Source organism: Pelobates fuscus, chromosome 3, assembly GCF_036172605.1.
Source record: "Pelobates fuscus isolate aPelFus1 chromosome 3, aPelFus1.pri, whole genome shotgun sequence".
Lineage (NCBI taxonomy): Eukaryota > Metazoa > Chordata > Amphibia > Anura > Pelobatidae > Pelobates > Pelobates fuscus.
In genome coordinates, this window is record NC_086319.1 from 401,388,679 (window position 1) to 401,407,780 (window position 19,102).

Genomic DNA, 19,102 nt, shown 5'->3' on the forward strand with positions numbered 1-19,102 from the left:
AACACTCCAATCACAATAACCACTGCAGTTCCCATCCCTGAATCCCATCCTCTCCTACGTCTCCGCAGATCAAAGCATGTCCAATGCAGGACTGTGCTCTTTGTCTGAGAGTGCTGAGTTTATGCTCTCAGCCAATGTTAGTCTAAGGGCTTATTACCTACAATAATGAGCATGGCCCTGCTTTGCTCCGGGGGGACCCTGGTAATATGTCAAATCGTACTAAAACAGTTGGTCATCTTACCATGGGATGGCGCCAGAGCACTCCAGGTGGTTATGATGCTAAGAGTGTAAATTTAAAGTCCCTTCTAAGAGCTGTTGTTTTATGGAGGTGTTTGGCCCATTATGTCTGTTTGTTTTTTATTATTTGATATTATGAGCTCATGTAAAATTCCTATGAGGGCAGGGACTTTCTGCCTACAGATTGTGGCTCAGGACCTTTAAAAAGCAGATGACCAAATCTGTTCAAACATGCCTATTTCTTTTTCCTGATGTACCGAACTTAATAATCTCACAGGGTGATTGGCCAAAGTGAAACGCATCACTTGATTTGCACTAACGTGAAACGCGTCACTTGATTTGCACTAACGTGAAACGCGTCACTTGATTTGCAAAGCTTGTCCTCAATTTGTCTGAACTCGATTACCATATAATTTGCAAAATCTGTGATAGAAATTTTAAATAAAACAAAAGAAACCTTACAGGTGATTTCCGATGTTTCTCCTTTCCAATTCCAAAAAAAGTGATGGTTACCCTTCGAGGCCGAAATAGCTGTTTGGGAATAATTATTGAGATCAGCTATCCTTCCAGTTGAGTTTTTTTTTTAAATCTGAAAATAATGTTGAATTCCTAATAACTCTCACTTTAGTAAATAACTATGCATTCGATTCCCCTGAAACTAGCTGCGAGATATTTGTCTTTTTGACATAGTTTTACATTTTGTTTTCCATTGCAAGAGATTCCGTACGGTTCCTGAGTCATGGTGATGATTTCCTGATTGCATGTTTTATATGAATACAATGAATATGACTTGTTTATTAAACACTTTGCTTTGGCAAACCTACTGCATTTCCAAGCTGTGATATAAAGCACTTACTGAAACAGGACTGGTCCTAGAGACAAATTATTTACCTTTCAGAAGAGGAACCTCACTTTAGGTGAAGGTGAAATTTCTGAACTCTGTCAACATGTTGCCGAATGATCATTGGTCTACCACCATTCACTATGCAATGCTTTTACCATCTGAGGCTGATTTAATTGGAATGACAAACTGCTTGAAATGGTCTAATGCCTACAGGAACCATGTAACATTGAATCATCTTCCTGTATTTATATATTTATTAATTTTAAAAAGCCACACACAAGGTTTTGGATGCAGGGTCCCCTAGGACCAGGTAACACTGCATTGCAGTACACAAAGTATTGACTAACGTTTGAAGAATTTAGAAGCCACAACACCACACTGTGAAGTTATGATGTTATTTTGGAGTCTAAGATAGACTTATAACTCTGTCAGCTTCGTTAAAAAAACAGACAAAAATCTCAAGTGCCGGCAATGCACATTTAGAAGTCAGGGTGTTTAAAGCACACTCTGTAATTTATCAGCCTCAAGGCACGTTCCACCGTATGCTTTACTAAACAGCACAGAAAGAGATGAGACGCAAAATAAACAAAATAAAACATGGTGTGCATCGCTCACAAAGTAATGTGTAATGGTGCGTGGTAGGAGTCAGCCCCATGTTGCATTGTGAAGCCGTTAGAAGCCCATTTGCCTTGGTTCAAGCCTTTTTAAGGCTGTCATTCGTAAACATTTATGTACATGTTTCAAACACAGAAATAACCTGTTTTACAAGTAGGCATTACTTTCAAATGAGAGGAACAAATGACACATTAATGCAACGGCGTGAAATAAAAAGTATAATTTATATGTACATCACGGGGCAAAGAGCGGACCATGAGAGAAACAGAACCACACAAGGCATTGCAGGCCAGAGGCAGCATTATACGGAAGCGACATGTGTATGTATATACATGGTATACAATGTTGGTTGGAATGAGATCACTGCAGGAGAGGCGCAGAGAGGACATCGTGACAGATAGATTGACAGGAGATTGAAACGTCCTATGCGTCACTCAGTGGGGAAATTACTTTTTGCATTCTTTAGAAATCTAAATGGATTTTATATAATATAGCACAAAGAGAAAAGCTCAAATATATAAGAGTTTAAAATTCCTTTTGTCAGTTTTACTGGCAACAAAAAAACAAAACAACAAATCCACAAAAAGCTGTGTTCCAATTGGTGGCTCAGTGTTTACAGCCATTTACAATACAGCTATGGTCAGATACCAGAATAAAAAGCACAATGAAAATAACAATGACAGTCCCCTGTCTGCAAGAATAGCAAAAAGCTATGACCTGTTATTATTTATAATATAGATATTTCAACTTCTCTGAATGTGCCATCTCATACAAAGCAAACTTAAATGAACACTACCACTAATGTTATTTTTTTATTAAAGGATCCATTAAAACCTTTAATTGGTTTTACTTTTAGTCCATCCGCTAGCTCTACAGTGGAGGGGGCAGGGTCAATGGCGGTCAGGTTCAGTCCACTCTCTGTGATTACATTTAGTGCCTTTTGGTCAATGTTCTGTAAATTAAAGTTAAAATTGAAACAACAGGCACTGTCATCTCTTTATGCACATTACTGTTACTGGTTGTCCTAGGTAGGGGAGAAACCAGCTTTTAGCCCTCTTTGGTTTACACCACTGTGACACCCTGAATAGACGGGAACAGAGCAAGGCTCCTTCTGGGTGTTTACGTCCTAGAAGTGAACGTGGTATCTCAGTAAGTGACACCATACATTAGAAAGTGCAAGGCAAGGATATACACATAATGCAGTTTGTGGCACCCTGCAGGGGCAGGATCAAAGTCATAGCTGCCATATTTGTTTGCAGCACCCGCACTGGTCTGGTGAAGACTAACACATGGCTATTATCCCCGCCGCAGAGAGAGACTTGTAGCTCCATTCCGGATTGGGTATCAAGCAGAAGAGGCAGACTGCCATGATGACAAAAAGATAAGTCCAATATTCACTGTGGCCTCTGGTCTGTCACATCTGTCACTGGTTCCCCTCAGTTCTGCACAATGTTTTCCAATTCATTAGCCAGCAACAAGGGTGGAGAACACTTCAGTCATCGATGCAGATCACCTCCCCCCCTCTCCCTTCTTTCCTGTCCATTAAATCCATTTCTTTTTTCACAAGAACAGAGGGACCATTGGAAGCTGAAAGGACAACAACAGAGTATATTAGAATGTGGGAAAGACAGACTCGGAGAAAGGGACTGTAACAGAAAAATACAAGAGAATTAGAAATATATTCTTCATCTCTAGACATCACCAGACACAATAATGAAGAACCATGAGTATTTCAAAGCACAAGACGGCTTTATCATATTTACATTTTCATACCACTGTTGTACAAAACAGTTAAATCCGTTGAACAAATCCCATTTTTTTTGTAGAATGGTTTTAAGTAGTTTTTCAAGAATTGACTGATAGCAAACATTTGCTGGTAGAATAGCTTGGTAATTAAAAGGGACACTCGACGCACTGTAATCACAATCTAATTGAAGTGGTTAGAGTGTCTGGGGCACCTGGTGCCATCCTTCCATTTACTGTTAACGCTAAATGAGAGTCCCAGCCACCTATCGTACCTGAAAGGAATGATCCCAGAGGCATCTGATTATAGTTCGTCCCGGAAAGTGTAGCTGTGGAGGGGTTGCTTGTGAATGGTCCCCCGAAGAGAGGCGGGGTAGTGTATGGTCCAGGGGGGAACACCTGGGAATGTAAAGGGGAACTGAAGTGCATACATTAAAAAAAAACACAAATCCTAAATCCCACCTGCAAATAAGAAAAATCCCAACAGCAGAACAATAATTTAGGTGCCTAAGGGGGGTACCATGTATTGTGATTAGTGAAACATAGGACAAAATAGCTAAAAAGTTCTCAATCACCAAGTCAACGTTTAACTCACTGAGTAGATAAATTCCTTGGTCTCATCTAAAAGCAACTAGGTACCAGCTATGCTGCTTATTTGCGAAGCACTCCGTTTTAACCACTGAATTACGTAAATGTCAGTGTAGCATTCGATCTCCCTGACAATACAAGTGATAAAGGGATAGTCCTCTATGAGAACGGATATTTCAGGATTACGAAGGAGGCAAAAATTAAGCTGGCAGCGTACTCCAAGATTTTAGGTTAACATCTCCTTCAACAGACAGTTTTTCCCCCCCAAAAAAGACAAATCTACAATGTGTAGTCTAGTAAAACGCTAAGAACGTATTGAGAGAGATACATGTGTCTGTCCTCCAGCTGATGTAAGTGCAACAAAGCACAGAGTGTCTGCCCACCTGAAGGTTAAAAACAAAAGCAGAAGAAAACAAAATGATAAAGACTAGCAGCATATAAAGCTGGCCCTGCTTTGATGCTGCTTTAACCACCTCTCTCTTTTGAAGACCAGGATCCAACTCATCTTAAAGTTTAATTTAACCATTAGACATTATATTATCCACATTTCTGCCCTCTGCCCCCACCCAGTGTTTACTGACTTGCCCCACCAGTCTCTCACCGGCGGAGCCGTGCTTTCGCTCCCCTTGCTTGCAAGCCGGCTCAGGATACTGCGCTCTGACATCTGCAGTCTGGCCGCGATGGGAGAGATACGTGCGAGGGAGGCGGGCAGGCGTGTAACATCTGCCTTCATATCGCTCAGCAGCTCCTCCAGCTGGTTCAGCACTAAAGAGGGAGACAGCTCAGAAATTGTGCATACGGCACCAGACATTCCCCCTTTTCACCTCTCACTCAGCTGCTAATTGCCGTTTTCACTTCATCATTGGCCATCGTCTAATAGGAGACATACTTAAAGTAAAAGTCTCATCAACAAATGATTGGATTCCACTTAATGGCCTGCATTTATCAAGAGTCCATCGTGACCACACAACGTGCATGATTTGTGGTCGGAGGACTTCCCACAGATTTATCAAATAAAGCCAATAAGGGGGGTTAAACTTGTAAGACATAGTTGTGTTTTCTCTCTCTTTAATATTAATATTGGGAGCTAGTTTAATCCTCTGATATTATGCGTTCCTCTCTCGTTTCCCCTCGCTCTCCATACCTTTATGTAGGACAGCGTTGGCTGGCTTGTTTCCTGCCAAGGACTCCTTGGAGAGATGCTGGTGACTCTCAGCCAGACATTCCACTTCTGAGAAGCGAGCGTTGAGGGCCATGGCTGGGTGGGAAGGGTCCTGCGTCATGTTCAAATAGGCAGCTCGACGTAACTGCTCCTCTATGACCAACGCCTGCTCCAGGAGCTGGTAATAAGAGTAAATGAAGCTATGAAACGATGACCTAACTAAATATTGAATATAAAACAGGAACATAGCACTAATTAACAGAAATTCAGGTTTTAAGAAAAAGTTGCAGCTCATAGAGTAAGACATTGTGAGGAAATTCACAGAGGACAATGGGTAATAGTGGATGTTACTGCTATGACCAGGGTGAGTCAGTGACAGTGTATATACAGACATGTGAGCCACTGTATTTTACACAGGTGACAGAGCCCATGCGTTCCGCTTGTTTTTAGCAGGAAAAAGAAACCCATAGACTCTTGTATTTATAATCACCATTCTGTCACCCCCTGCATTTTTCATCAATTATATCATCAGTATATCCCAGATGAACTTGTGAGCTGAATAGATTATCAAAAAGGAGTATTTATTTTTTATTTAGGCTTACTCCAAACACCTATTGTTAATTGTGAGACAGGGAGAAGTCTGAGTGAGAGTTGGAAATGATTTTGTTTTTTTTTAAACCTTGAAACGTCTGGCGAGGAATTTGTTTTTCATCTCCAAAAAGTTGCCCTTATTAGTCTCTGATTTGAAAGGCTCATTGATGATAGAAAAAGGAGCGTCATTCTGGATGTCCTGCCATCGAGCGTAGCCATGTCTGAAGGATTGTTAAGAACACACGCCACAGAGAAGCAGACACAAAAGGAAAACGTTCAGCACACTAAATATGTACAACAGATGACTAGATGTATCACTAATAAAGGTATCAATAACCCAACTATATAAAATAATTCATAAATATCTACAAGGAGTCAGTTGTCTTCATATCCTCGTAATTTTATTAGAGACATATGGAGAGATTAATGTAGACATTCTCTCACGGAAGGGTTGTTTCCAATTATTTTCCACATGCCCTGATAGATCAATATTCTCTTTCAGTTATAAATTATCAACAGGTGAGAAAATTAACCCCATCTTTCCAAACGCTCTAAAAATGCCTCCGATTTCATCAGCCACTATATATCTGGGTCCTGGTAAACAGATCCTGCTTGCACAGCAAATACCAAAATGGTGGGATGGATGCCAGGTTTTATTTACAAAAGTTCTGGGCAACATATGTGATCATAGTATCGTTTTTGCGTGAACATTGTGCAACTTCAAACAGAGTGGATTGGAACTGCTAGAGCCCCAGAACAGAGAAGGATACATTACAATACCAGCCAGTAACCAGTAATCATGCCTCCGGTGCCAGATCTCATTGAGTCTGCCGGAGCAGATGGCCGCTCGCTCTTCATTCTGCCAGAGGGTGTGAAGCTCTGTAGGAGGAAGACAAGTCTTAGAATTGTCCAAACTCCATTAAATGTGCATTAGAGCATGATTTTACCATTTATGGCCTAAATCTGATAGAAATAGCTGCTCCTTTATTTCCCCATTGATTCATCACATCTGATTTCCTCACTCAGGATCTCAGTTACCCTCTCCCTGTGACAGCACGTCCACCTTCCCGCAAGCTACCTGTAAAGCCGCCATCTGCAATGTTGAACATAAACCGAGGCCTCTCTGGTTTGCTCTCCTCCTTTCTTCCATTGCTGGGCTTTACGTCTTCCCTTTGACTGATGGGCGTCACATCTTTCACAGCCTCTTTCTCTAACTTCCCCTCCTCTGCCACTGAAAGAAAGAGACATTATTACTGACTGCCATTCCTTCCCTTCGTATTGTTTTTTAGCTGCTGCCTGTTACTATTATTATAATGAATGCGGTTTCTTAAGGAAGTTATCCTGAACCCCAAACAGGGCAAACTCCAAACTAACATCTCAGAGGTTAGTGTGTCCCGATAGCGCATTATGAGTACTTAGAGCTCCAAGCAGATATGTCATCCCATCCTATTGACTCCATGCTTCAATTACTGAATCAATGACCGTCAAGTTAATCATGTCTTCTGCCCCACCCCCTGCTGGGTGACATTGACAGGTACTGAGTAGTAGAGGCCCAGTTTATATATCACCTCACCTCTCTGTGAATCCCCTGGTCCTCCATCTGGTCTCTCTGAAGCCTTGTCCTGCTCAGTAACTCCATCCAGCACTTTCTCGAGATCATGGACTGTGGGAGGGAAAAGGTGTAAGAACACAAATTACAAACAATGTACAATATAGAAGATAGACTCCAATGAAAGACATCTGTTCACAGTGCTTGATTATGCAAGTACAATATTCAGGGGTGTGTTTACCCTGAGGCAAACACGGCATTTGCCCAAAAACAAAATGTTGGCAAAAAAAGCCACCCCCAATCGCCCTGGCAAATGCTTTGCCAGCCTCTTGTCCGGGGGGGGCCAGGAGCTGGCCGGGTGGCCACCTCAGGGCCCCCTAGGCTGGCAGCGGCAGCACTTTCCAGGCGAGGGAGCACTAATCCTTCTGTTCAGCTCCCTCGCGCGCACCACAGTGATGCAGGAGCCGGAATATGACGTCATTCCGGCTCTGGCATCACTACTCGGCGTGCAAGGGAGCTGAACAGAAGGATCAGTGCTCCCTCGCCAACTGCAGTGACCGGTCGGCCATCCAGCAGCCCCACTGGACCCCAGGGAAAGGTAAGAAGGCTTGAATTTAAAAAAAAAATGTGAGTTTGTTAATGTGTGTGTGTGTCTGTTAGTGAGTGTGTGTGTGTGTGTTGGTGTGTCTGTTAGTGAGTGTGTGTGTGTGTGTCTGTTAGTGAGTGTGTGGGTGTGTGTGTCTGTTAGTTTGTGTGTGTCAGTTAGTGTGTATGCATGTCTGTTAGTGAGTGTATGCGTGTCTGTTAGTGAATGTGTATGTCTGTTAGCTAGTGTATGTGTCTCTGTCAGTGAATGTGTGTGTCTGACACTGAGTGTATATGTGTCTGTCAGTGAGTGTGTATGTGTATTTAGAAAGCGGGGCGGGGGGAGGGGAGGGGTGTGCCTGAGTTTTGTCATGCCTAGGGCAGCACAAAACCAGGATACACCACAGACAATATTTATAAAATATTATTAAAGCCAAGGGTCCTCTATAATTAATATTACTATTGGAGGTAAAAGGTAATGTTCTGTGCTCCTGGGATGAGAGAGAGCGGGATTTCTTACAGTTAGGTTGCCAGATATTTCAAGTCCTGGAGATCTGGGGTCAGTTTTGCAGAGGAGAAGCACAATTCAGATGGTCCCACGTCCCTCGATTGTATGTTGAGAGTTGCTTAGTGAATATATCACGCTCTCCGCCTGATACCATCACTACAATATACAGTAATATACACACACCAGGCTTTTCCTCCACAGCAGGGACATCGGGTTCCTCCTTTCCAATGGGTACATCTGTGGATTCAGCAGTCGGTTTATCCTCATTCTTCTCTGGTACAGCAGTGGATGGTGGGCTGACAGTGTCCGGAGGGCTCGGGGTCTAGAAGGAATGCAAAACACGTCAGTACTATCTCACTTAACCAGCACAGTGTTATAAACAAGCAGGTTCTGTATATGAGAAGACAGAACACATACTCTTCCAGTTCCAGCTTGGTCAGTGTCCGGATCTTTATTCTCTGTACCCTTCGCCTCTTTCTCCTTTTCATGCTTGCTCTCTGACTCCTCTCTATCGATTGGGGTTCCTCCATTCTCACCCCTTTCACTCGGGGCAGGCGTGGCTGAAATAAAGACACAACATGTCGAATTCTGCATTTCCCTCTTTCAGCCATTATTCTATGCAGACCGACCACTATACAGGAACAGAGTCATTAAAAACAAAAAAAGCACGACACACAAACACACAAACACACATTTATATAGAGAAAATGCAAACAGGATTGTATATTATACAGGTACCCCAGGAGAACCGAGTTGCTGAGCCAGGCTTCAAAGTCAAATACCAGCTTTTGCTTTTTAAATTAAAGAAACAAAAACACAAAAACCCTCTTAACTACACAGCCAAGACAAAATGCTTAAATTCCTCACAATGGTTTGTTTAACAGAAATCAATGTCAGTTACTGTATCTAACTAAATTAAATAGGGATCAGGGCACATCCTTAGCATGAGGAACATAGGAATATCTGTCTCCTTCATTTAAATGATGTATTACCAGCTCTGCACCAATAGTATCTGAGATCTGATAGGTTAAATCCTAACATTCTAAGAGCCTTCATAAGGTTGTCCTTCATTATATTATTTAAAGTCTTTCTTGCTTTGCACATCTAATATTCCCCTCCAATTTAGATTTCTCTATGGATCATTAATGCTGAATCTTTGCGCTACAGACAGGGGAGCTTAAAGCTCCACATATACAAACAAAACAAGGACCACTGTGGAAGGATGTTAAAATGACAACAATTTTTATTTTTTTTTAAATATAAAACCAAAAACCCTCGCCTTGACACCAAAGTTTGAGGACTGTAGTGTAGAGATTGAGCTATGAATAAAAGAGCGATATGGGCGGGTCCTGCGGTGTTAACTTGAGAGGTAACTATTTTTATAACGTGCAGGAATAAACACATAGTGTTGAGAAAGAGGAATACATAAACAAACATGGGCCTGAGTATTACAATCAGCAAGAAGGGGAAGAAGATACCCAGTTCTAAGCATCTTTAAAGACTTCTATACACAAGGAGATTGGTACACAGAAGCAATGTAGAAACTATACAATTATGGTCATTTCAGAAGCCTTAAATGGTAAGGTCACAAATGTAACAGGATCTGAAGAACTATAACCCACCAAACTGACATGTCAGTGACTATTTAAATTCCAACACTATTACTGAACATGACACATACATGAACACAGTTCTAGAATTCTATGTTTAAACAATGGTGTTTTAGCTGCTGTACGAGCCTCCATTAGACCTGTATCCAGCTAAACAAAGAGCCAAGTAACTATAGGTGGCCAAACGCCTGGCATGTGAGATATGCAAACATTGCAGGGTTGAGACTAAACCAAACACCTTTAGCTTCATAAAACCTGTGTTGGTGTATAGATCATACCCATGCAGTATCACTGGTCATTTCGCTGCCATATAGGAGTTTCTAATTTGCTAATGCAGCCCGAGCCACACCTCCCCTGGCTGACACTCACATAGCCTCCGGACACATACCTGAAAAAGAGGTGTAATTTTTTGATCTTACCTTATTTCATCTGTACCTTATTTAATTTACAGGTTCTTATCTTCAGCTCTATTAATTGCCTGCTACAGCCGGCAGCAGCCTCTGGTGTGTGATTAAATTCAGTTTAAACAGGAGGCTGTGTGGATCACAGCCAGGGGATGTGTGACGAGAGCTACCTAAAAAAAGTGATTTAACCCCTAAATGCCAGATAACTGAGCAGTGAGACTGTACGGGCATGATCTGTACATCAAAGTCATCTCCTTAAGTTAAAGTTGCAATAGTGCTTACAGTGTCCCTTTAAATGAGTTCCAAGAAGTAATTAGAATATTAGTAGAGTGACAATTCCAATCTACGTAGGAGGAAGTCAGAGGCTCTACCTCCATCCATCATACAAACCTGGTTTGGACGTGCAGGGAGTGTTTGTTAGGCTGGGCTCCGGTGTGGTGGTGGAAGTCTTTACAGTGGGGGACGATGCCCGGGATGAGAGTTTGGAGTCTAGATTAGGGTCAGGCATGAGCTCTGGCATACTCCAGCGCCCGTTGATATGCTCAAACTCTTGCACCTGGAGGCAAATTACGCAAACAATATGACTGGGTGAACCCCTCTGCCCAGGGCAGCTGCGCCAAGCAGGGAGAGACCCTCTGCCCACGGCAGGGGCGCCAAGCATATAGATTCACTCTGCTCACAAATGCCATGCAGAGAGTCGCCATGCCCACAGCTGCCAAGCCATGCAGGAAGAATCACGCTGCTCACAGCTGCAACACTATACAAGATGGGTCATTATGTTCACATTTGCAATTTTAGGGAGGGATAACCACTGTACAAAAGCTGCACACCACGTCATTCTGCTAAGCAGGAAGAGCCCATTTACCCGCAGGTGCCATGTCATGGTGGAAGAGACGCTAGGTCCATAACATATTACAGCACAGGCAGTCAGAGCCACTTATTATAAAAGATCAATGACTTGTACCTTTTTCTTGACTAAAGACATGACGCCGATACGGGTCAGAACCTGCTGGCGGGATAGTCCCTCTCGAGGAACACCATCTGCAAACGTCTCAGAACCATCCGCACCTGGCTCACACAGATGTCTCATAAAGAGAGATACATATGCCCTAGGAGACACAAACGGTAAGGGCAAAATAAGCGAGAGAGGGATTTTTATATATTGATAAATGTTGATCAAATCAATATTTAAAGGAACACTAATGTTATGAATAAATGTATCAATTCATGAATATTCATCAAGTTAGAGTTCCTTCTAATATAAGTAAAACTCACCTTTTATGCAGTGCTGTCCTGATCTATACTTCTCTACGACAAGAATTATCAGTGTTTGGCTAGGCGTTTGGCTAGGCGTGATTAGGAACGTGATCACATTCATTTATAGAAGATCTTCACTAGGAAGTGCCTCTCGTGGCTGTCTGATTGACTGATGACAGCAACTAGAGGCATCCTCACAAATGGCAATGTTTACATCTTTAAGGCTGCAGGGACAGGGTTTACGCACCAAAACCACTACATTAAGATGTGGTTTCTATGCTCAGAGTGTCCCTTTAATATAAGACTGAAAGGTTATGCCAATAAGTCTCCACTGGGGGCAGCACAGCGAAGGAATGAGTAATGAGGTGGTGACAATTCTATTGTTCTTTAAATCTGACAGTTCCTGGAATCTGGCTGGTTCTGGGGTCCATTCCAATATTAATATAGCATGTCACAGACAAAACACACGGCTCAGGCTAGCCAGCCTGAGTGATTACATCAGAAGTTCATTTGGCAAGAAAGTGCCATTAAACTAGTTTTAAAAAAAATATTTTCTACTAAGGAGGGAAGAACTAGGGACATTCTCTCTAATTGGTCTAACTAGAACTGCAGTTACTGTCTTACCTGACCAGTCTGCCAAGGGAGATGGAGCCCCAACAGACAGTGGGATCTAACCTGCTGTAATAAATCAAAACTGAACACTGGCAAGGTGTGAAGCAAAGGACTACAGACAGAAGAAATCAAACTTATAAAATCCTGCATAACACCCTATACATTCTGTGCCATACAGGACAATAGACAAGCCCTCTTCTTGCAGCTAAAATCCAGGAAAAGTAAATAAAAAAAAGCATTGTTTACTGTCCCAGTGGTGACTTGGGAGATATCTCAACATGAGATCTGGGCAGTTCCTCTGCTTGGCACAAAACCAAATCTGCCACAGGTATCCTATCTCATGTTTAACGCAGCAGCCAGCCTTGTTACCTCCATATCTGACAGTTAAACATGGCCAGCAGAAACGTGTGCATGTATGTAATTAGATTTTAATTATCTGGGGATTTAGCGAAGGTTAGAGGGAAATAAACAAGAAGAAACAGAAACCTACAGATTGTTGGTGTTTTGCCCATCAGATATGCCAAAGCATCCTAACCAGCCAAGTCTACACGAAGTCAGCATACGACCTCTTATGTTCTGCCCCAGGGAGGGAGGATCAGACACCACTCAGGTCTCCTCCGTTTATAGCTCTGGAAGCAGATTATAGTGTGTGTCTGTGTGAGAGCGGTGATAAGAAACTCGCTATCACCTCCAGGATACAGACATTATATGACTCAGCTGGCATCAGATGAGTAAGAGCGTCATCACGTGGGAGACCACCATATCTGTCTGCATGGTAGCTTCAGTCTGTGTTATGGCCAATAGTGTGAGATTAGCAGACTGGCACTGCCGCTGTCTGTGCTGTACGCACATGTCATGGTCTAGCATGGGGGAGGCTGGCACTGTCTGTGCTGTACGCACATGTCAGGGTCTAGCATGGGAGAGGCTGGCACTGTCTGTGCTGTACGTACATGTCAGGGTCTAGATTGGGGGAAGGGATGCTGGCACTGTTTGTGCTGTACATACATGTTAGGGTCTAGCATTGGGAGGCTGGCACTGTCTGTGCAGTACGTACATGTCAGGGTCTAGCATGGGGGAGGGGGAGGCTGGCACTGTCTGTGCTGTACGTACATGTCAGGGTCTAGCATGGGGAGGAGGAGGCTGGCAGTATCTGTGCTGTGTATACGAGTTATAGTTTAGTAACCGTGGTGTTAAGGGAGGCTGGCAGTATCTGTGCTGTGTATACAAGTTATAGTTAGTAACCATGGTTTTAAGGAAGGCTGACAATATTTGTGCTGTGTATACAAGGTATAGTTTAGTAACATTGGTGCTAAGAGGAGCTGACATGGTGGCCACTTACTTGAACTCCTTTTCTGACTTGCCCCTCAGGTCTCTCACCAGCCAGTGTGTGCTGAAAGCGTCTTGAGGCGGCATGCCCCATCGCATCACTGCATTAAGGAAAGCCTTGCGCTGGCGTGTGTTAAATCCAAGGACCTAAAATAAAGAAACAGACAATGTTGTCAAGATTTAATATACCAAGAATTGACCAGGGAAATTGAAATTTTAGGCCAAAATCAGCAAATTCAAAAACTTGTCAGACTCACTATTTTTCCAGCTGTAAGATTTCAAGCTAAAATTCCATTCTCAATTACCAGTTCAACTAGCAGGTTGCAAAATACAGTCTGTATCTGTCACAGTCTCAGGACTTACTCCTGCTTCACCTATATAGCACTAATAGAAGGTTTAACCCCTTTAAGGACCAATAATAGTCTAAGCCATCATAACCATATGTTCTTTAAGGATCCTATTTCTAAAAATGAATTATTAATGGAATAATTTACAGTAGGACTATATAAGTCAGCCAAAGTTAAATATATGAACCATTCCATTTTGGCATAGAGCACACAGAGACAAGACTGGTATTACAGCTTGTGGTCCTTAAGGATTTATGAAGCAGCCATGCCTTCCTTTAATTAGTTAAATGCCTAACCCTGGTTCCCCTGTGACACAGAGTCGAGTCAAAATAATCTGGGTCCAAATCAGTATTACACACAGTCCCGGATTGCAGGATGAAAAACACCCTACTCTGCTCTCCCAAAAATTGAACCCCATGGCCCAAATTCAACCCATGGGCTCAAACACAATAACAATAAAACCGCATTCATCTCTCAATCACAAAACCCCTCCCAGTAGTGCCTGAGATTCTAGAAATGTCAGCTGTGCTTTCACGTTCGGCAACTTTGGCCTTAAATGCTAAATCCACTTCTAAGTCTCTCTTTAGTGAAAAACCCTGTAAATGAGTTGTTTCACATGGATGCATTAATTTTCCTATCTATCATATTTAACAGGTATTTTTTTATTAACAGCCTCTTAATATATAGTTGTACAAGTGAGTTTTTTAGCTTTAAATACACGGGTGGTTATGTATAAAAATCATAGCTCCAAAATACAAAATATAACATTTTTTTTTCCTAATGACATTGCCCGTTGTAGGACAGTCAAACAGGAAACATGGCGCAGTCACAGGAAAATATTAGCACAAACACACAAATAACAAAACAAAAGTTTGGCGTGGAAACCGCTACAGCCGGTTTACAAATCACATCCATAAAATAACAATAAGGAAGCAGGCGATTTTTTTTTAATTTTTTTTTTAAAGACTAAGGAATATGTAGGGTTGTTTCCTTCATTAAAAAAACAAAAACAAAAAAAAAACAAAAAGCACACTAATCTTTTAGTCTAGAAATCAGACTTTTTTTAAAACTAAAACCTCCTATTTCACCTGCTATAGGAACTGTGGAGACAGCTCTTATAATAAAAGCACAGTGGAATGGAAGAGTATTAGAAGAGATGAGGATGAAATTGACGTCTGCACTCAGTCTTGCTGATGACCTTTGTCCAGCAGCAGCCTACACCATTGACAAATGATACTGTGTATGTAGAAAGAGCTGGAGTGGACCCTTACCTCTATACTCCCACCAACACGAGCCAGAAGAGGGGGAAGCGGCTTGTCTTTCTCATTGCGCAGCTGCCGACGAGACTGCCTTCGGCCTGTGATAGCACAAGATAGTTGAGTAACTGAAACCCTCGGGAGACAAGAGATAACGAACCTATGAGCTCATTTCATCTCACCTTCTGCTCGCTCGTCAAAATCTTCATCTTCCTCTTCTGAACCCACAGAATATTCAGACTGATTGTCTAGAGATATCATAATAACGTGTTACATTTACACCTCTCTTTCTGTAATATTAATAATTATGAGTCTGATACATCTCCTACCTACACTGTCTCTGTGAATTTGTTGATGAATGATACTAACCTTCCTAGACTTTGCCTTGTTCATTCTCCTGACTCTATTTTACAAAAATATATATGGGTTAGATAAAGCGACAGGAGAGAGGATAAATAAAAGCAAGCAGGTAGAACATGGCAAGTGGGACGTGGCATTTATATGGACTTAGGGTGGGAAGGAGAATGCAAAGATGATGCACCAGGGCCCACAAGGTTTTGGGGGCACAGGAGCACAATGAGTAGCAATGGCTGAGGGCCCAAAACTGGAATAACTGCAGCCATGGGTGCTTGCATGATGCTTATCACCGCTGCCAGCACAATACAAACAAGGGAACAGCATTCCCATCTGCTATCAGCACACCTAGGAAAAGGAGTTCATTCATTCGCTGGTGTCTGAAATTGACCAATTGATGGTGGTGGTCAGGAGGCCACAAGATGACATTGGCGCTGGCTCCCAGCCAGCCAGAAAATTCCAGTGTAATGCTGCAGGACTGAAAGAAAACATAACTAATCTTGGAAAATATGCAGTTACCACTTCAGTAAATACTTCCTCCTCCAAATGTGGCAGAGGAGAGCAGACTGGTTGGCTGTTGGGCAGTAATTGGTGTAAGGATACGACGTAGATTGTAAGTGCGGAAAGTTGAGGTATTAGTCAAATGATACAGAAAATGCAATGAGAATAAAAAATACTCACAAGGCACAATTTTCAAGTACTTTACAGAAAATGCTTGCACGTACACGCACTCACACACTGGTACTGCATACAGACACATTCCTGCTAGAACACATTGCCACCTTATAGAAATACACCCTGAGATTTACACACTAATGCCACCCTGTATACGTACTCATACACACATGCACAAACCAGCATACACTAGGTCCTCCACTGCAGAAAACACACGAGCTCCAGGAGTGGGAGATGAATAAAAACATGGGGCATGCAGATGTAGTGAAGCGTAATGGAAATACAAGGAGAAGGATGTGTAAGATATAAGAACAAGTAGAGGAATTATTATGGAAGTGTCCGTAAGAAGAGGGGGTGAAAAAGCTGCATGTGGATAGAACATGTGTGATTAGAAACCAAGGGGAGGTGGGGTTCACAAAGTTCAGAATGAAGCAGAAATTAGAGACGGGGAAAGAATGCAAACTCAGGGAGCGTTGATAGAATTATCGAGAGAAGATAAATGTTCCAAGGAACCGCTGAGATATATTTGAGAGAAAATTGTCAGCAAACCCACGAGACTATACCAACTTGCAGAGTGACTTTAAAACACTAAATTCATTCATCTAAAAGATCCTGGGGTCTGCAAAGACCAGGGAGTGCCTGCTTTCCCCACTAAAATTTCTCAGGGTCTACTATTAGACTAAACCTATAGTTGCCTATAAGGTTTATTCACCAAACACAGATTTGGGAAGAATTAATAAGGGAACCACAAAAACTAAACATGGTAGATAAATTCATCGACTTGCTTATCGTCCAGCTCTGCTTTATGGCTTAATACGCACATTTCTCTTGTCTATTCCTAACAACTCTGATTTATGGAGTAAAGCCTAGTTTATTGCAGAAGATAACTAGGAGTAGTCAGAAATTACATGTGGAGGCTGGATTAGTCTGGTGAAACCTTCGTATATGAGATTCAGGTGGATGTGGGTGAGGAGAGAGAATGTCGGGATGGTGAGGAGTGAGAGCTCACCCTGATCCTCCTGCGCTGCGTCGTTATAATTAACCTGTTTCCGCACTCTCTTTCCTTTGCCCAGATTCCGTGCCAGGTCTTCCTGCTGTTGTTCATAGTGATGCCGTAGAAGCTTCTCCCAGTAATCTGGATCCACGTTCTCCTCCTGCTTGATGACCTCACGCTCCAGCTCCTCCAGCTGAGACAAAACATCACAAGTACCAAGACAATGACATGACACTTTATAACGGAGAGAGCATACAATGTAGATTCTAAACTTAATGTGCTAATCCACAACCGAATTATGAGACGTGGTATAATCTCGCTTACTATACAGTAAGAGTTAGGATCTAGTACCAGATTCCACAATCAGTAAATCAAACATACTCAATGTTCACCAACATTTGAGTTAAAGGTTATTTGTATTTATCCTCTTACCTTCTCCTCCTCCCGCACCACATACTGAGCTACTTTGAAGGAGCTGAGATACTCATTCATGTTCTGGACCTCTGTGTCTTCCGTCTCGTCTTGATTCCGGTCAAGAAGACGTGCAATTGCTCCATTATCATAATGGATTACACTGCCGTCATCCTCCTTGTTATCACCGGCTGGAAAATAATTGATCAATTGGTAAAAGAGCCATACTGCTAAACAGAATTAATTATCTGAACAGCTGGTTATATTGCTGGGGCAATAAGTAACACCTGAGTTTAATCAGTCCCTCCAAACCCTAACATATACTTAGACAATAAAGAATTCAATGTATTCAAATGGAACACTATAGGAACCAAGACAACTAAATCTCAGCCAACACCTGCAGTATGACATCAGCCAGAGTGGGCAGCTGCAGTCACAAACTTATGACTGGGGAAATTAGGAATTTTTTAATCAGGAACTGGTTTCTCCAGTATGGTTACAACATAATAAGAATGAAGCTCCCCCTTTCTCATCATTAAATACATTGGCAACATCTCACCTTCAATTTCATCTTTAAAGAGTTCCTCAGTTCCAAACTTCAAGATGTCATCAAGCTCCTGCTTGGACATGGAGCCAGCCTTGGAGCCTAGGCCTGGACGCACCACCAGGTGAGTGAGCATCATCTTCCTTTTTGCCACCTGAGTTATCCTCTCTTCCACCGAGGCTCGTGTCACAAAGCGGTAAATCATCACTTTGTTCGCCTGACCAATTCTATGAGCACGGCTAAATGCCTGGAGAGGAAGACAATCAAAATAATTTGTTTAAATGAAGTCTATCGCCTGGCTCGACTGTCTATACAATTGAAAGACAGGACAAAATGGATAATCTTTTTGAATTCACTTACTACAAAAATTTCACCAGTTTACATATCATTTAAATAGATAAATTATTATTATTTTTTTAAATGGCAGAAGTTCAACCTTGTAAAACATCCTTGCAAAAAATGAATTTCTCACTGATTCCAAACCTACACGTACACTGTACCGTTTCATTTACTGAATGTGAATTCTGCATCCAAACATTTACACTTTGTGTATTTTTGGTTTTCTTTTATATTGCCGTTTTACTCTTATTTATTTTGCTGTTTCACCCTTCTCACTGTAAAAATATATCAGTAAACATTATTGTGAAGAAATGACTATATTATTCGATATTTTGTTGCATAGTTCTTGCTTTTTTGTGTACTTTTCATTCGGCAGATGGGACTGCCGAACAGAGACCACCCCTGGCTCACTTAACTTCAAAGCCGGCATCACTTTCACCCTCTATGTGTGCGGTCAGCGTTCGTACTGTCGAACGCCACGTGGCAGAGAAAACCGCGGCCATCTTTTTTTCGCCAAACAAAGGCAGCGGGACTTGGTCGTCGAGTGTCTG

General features: G+C 42.1%; 1 protein-coding gene across 1 annotated transcript in view; it reads right to left on the minus strand.

Moving 5' to 3' along the window:
* Window positions 1-1,901: 1,901 nt before the first annotated feature.
* CHD3 (chromodomain helicase DNA binding protein 3) overlaps window positions 1,902-19,102 on the minus strand; it is an 86,700-nt gene continuing 69,499 nt past the window's right edge. Inside the window, exons 23-40 of the mRNA XM_063449702.1 lie at window positions 18,228-18,459; window positions 17,690-17,859; window positions 17,273-17,450; window positions 15,417-15,482; window positions 15,250-15,335; window positions 13,645-13,778; window positions 11,401-11,545; window positions 10,827-10,992; window positions 8,840-8,982; window positions 8,606-8,744; window positions 7,354-7,443; window positions 6,859-7,011; window positions 6,551-6,659; window positions 5,869-6,001; window positions 5,172-5,367; window positions 4,629-4,792; window positions 3,715-3,838; window positions 1,902-3,283 (exon numbers count right to left, since the gene is read on the minus strand). Of these exons, the coding sequence (XP_063305772.1) occupies window positions 3,189-3,283; window positions 3,715-3,838; window positions 4,629-4,792; window positions 5,172-5,367; window positions 5,869-6,001; window positions 6,551-6,659; window positions 6,859-7,011; window positions 7,354-7,443; window positions 8,606-8,744; window positions 8,840-8,982; window positions 10,827-10,992; window positions 11,401-11,545; window positions 13,645-13,778; window positions 15,250-15,335; window positions 15,417-15,482; window positions 17,273-17,450; window positions 17,690-17,859; window positions 18,228-18,459 (2,523 nt within the window). The 3' untranslated portion in view covers window positions 1,902-3,188. The remainder of the gene's footprint in view (window positions 3,284-3,714; window positions 3,839-4,628; window positions 4,793-5,171; window positions 5,368-5,868; window positions 6,002-6,550; window positions 6,660-6,858; window positions 7,012-7,353; window positions 7,444-8,605; window positions 8,745-8,839; window positions 8,983-10,826; window positions 10,993-11,400; window positions 11,546-13,644; window positions 13,779-15,249; window positions 15,336-15,416; window positions 15,483-17,272; window positions 17,451-17,689; window positions 17,860-18,227; window positions 18,460-19,102) is intronic.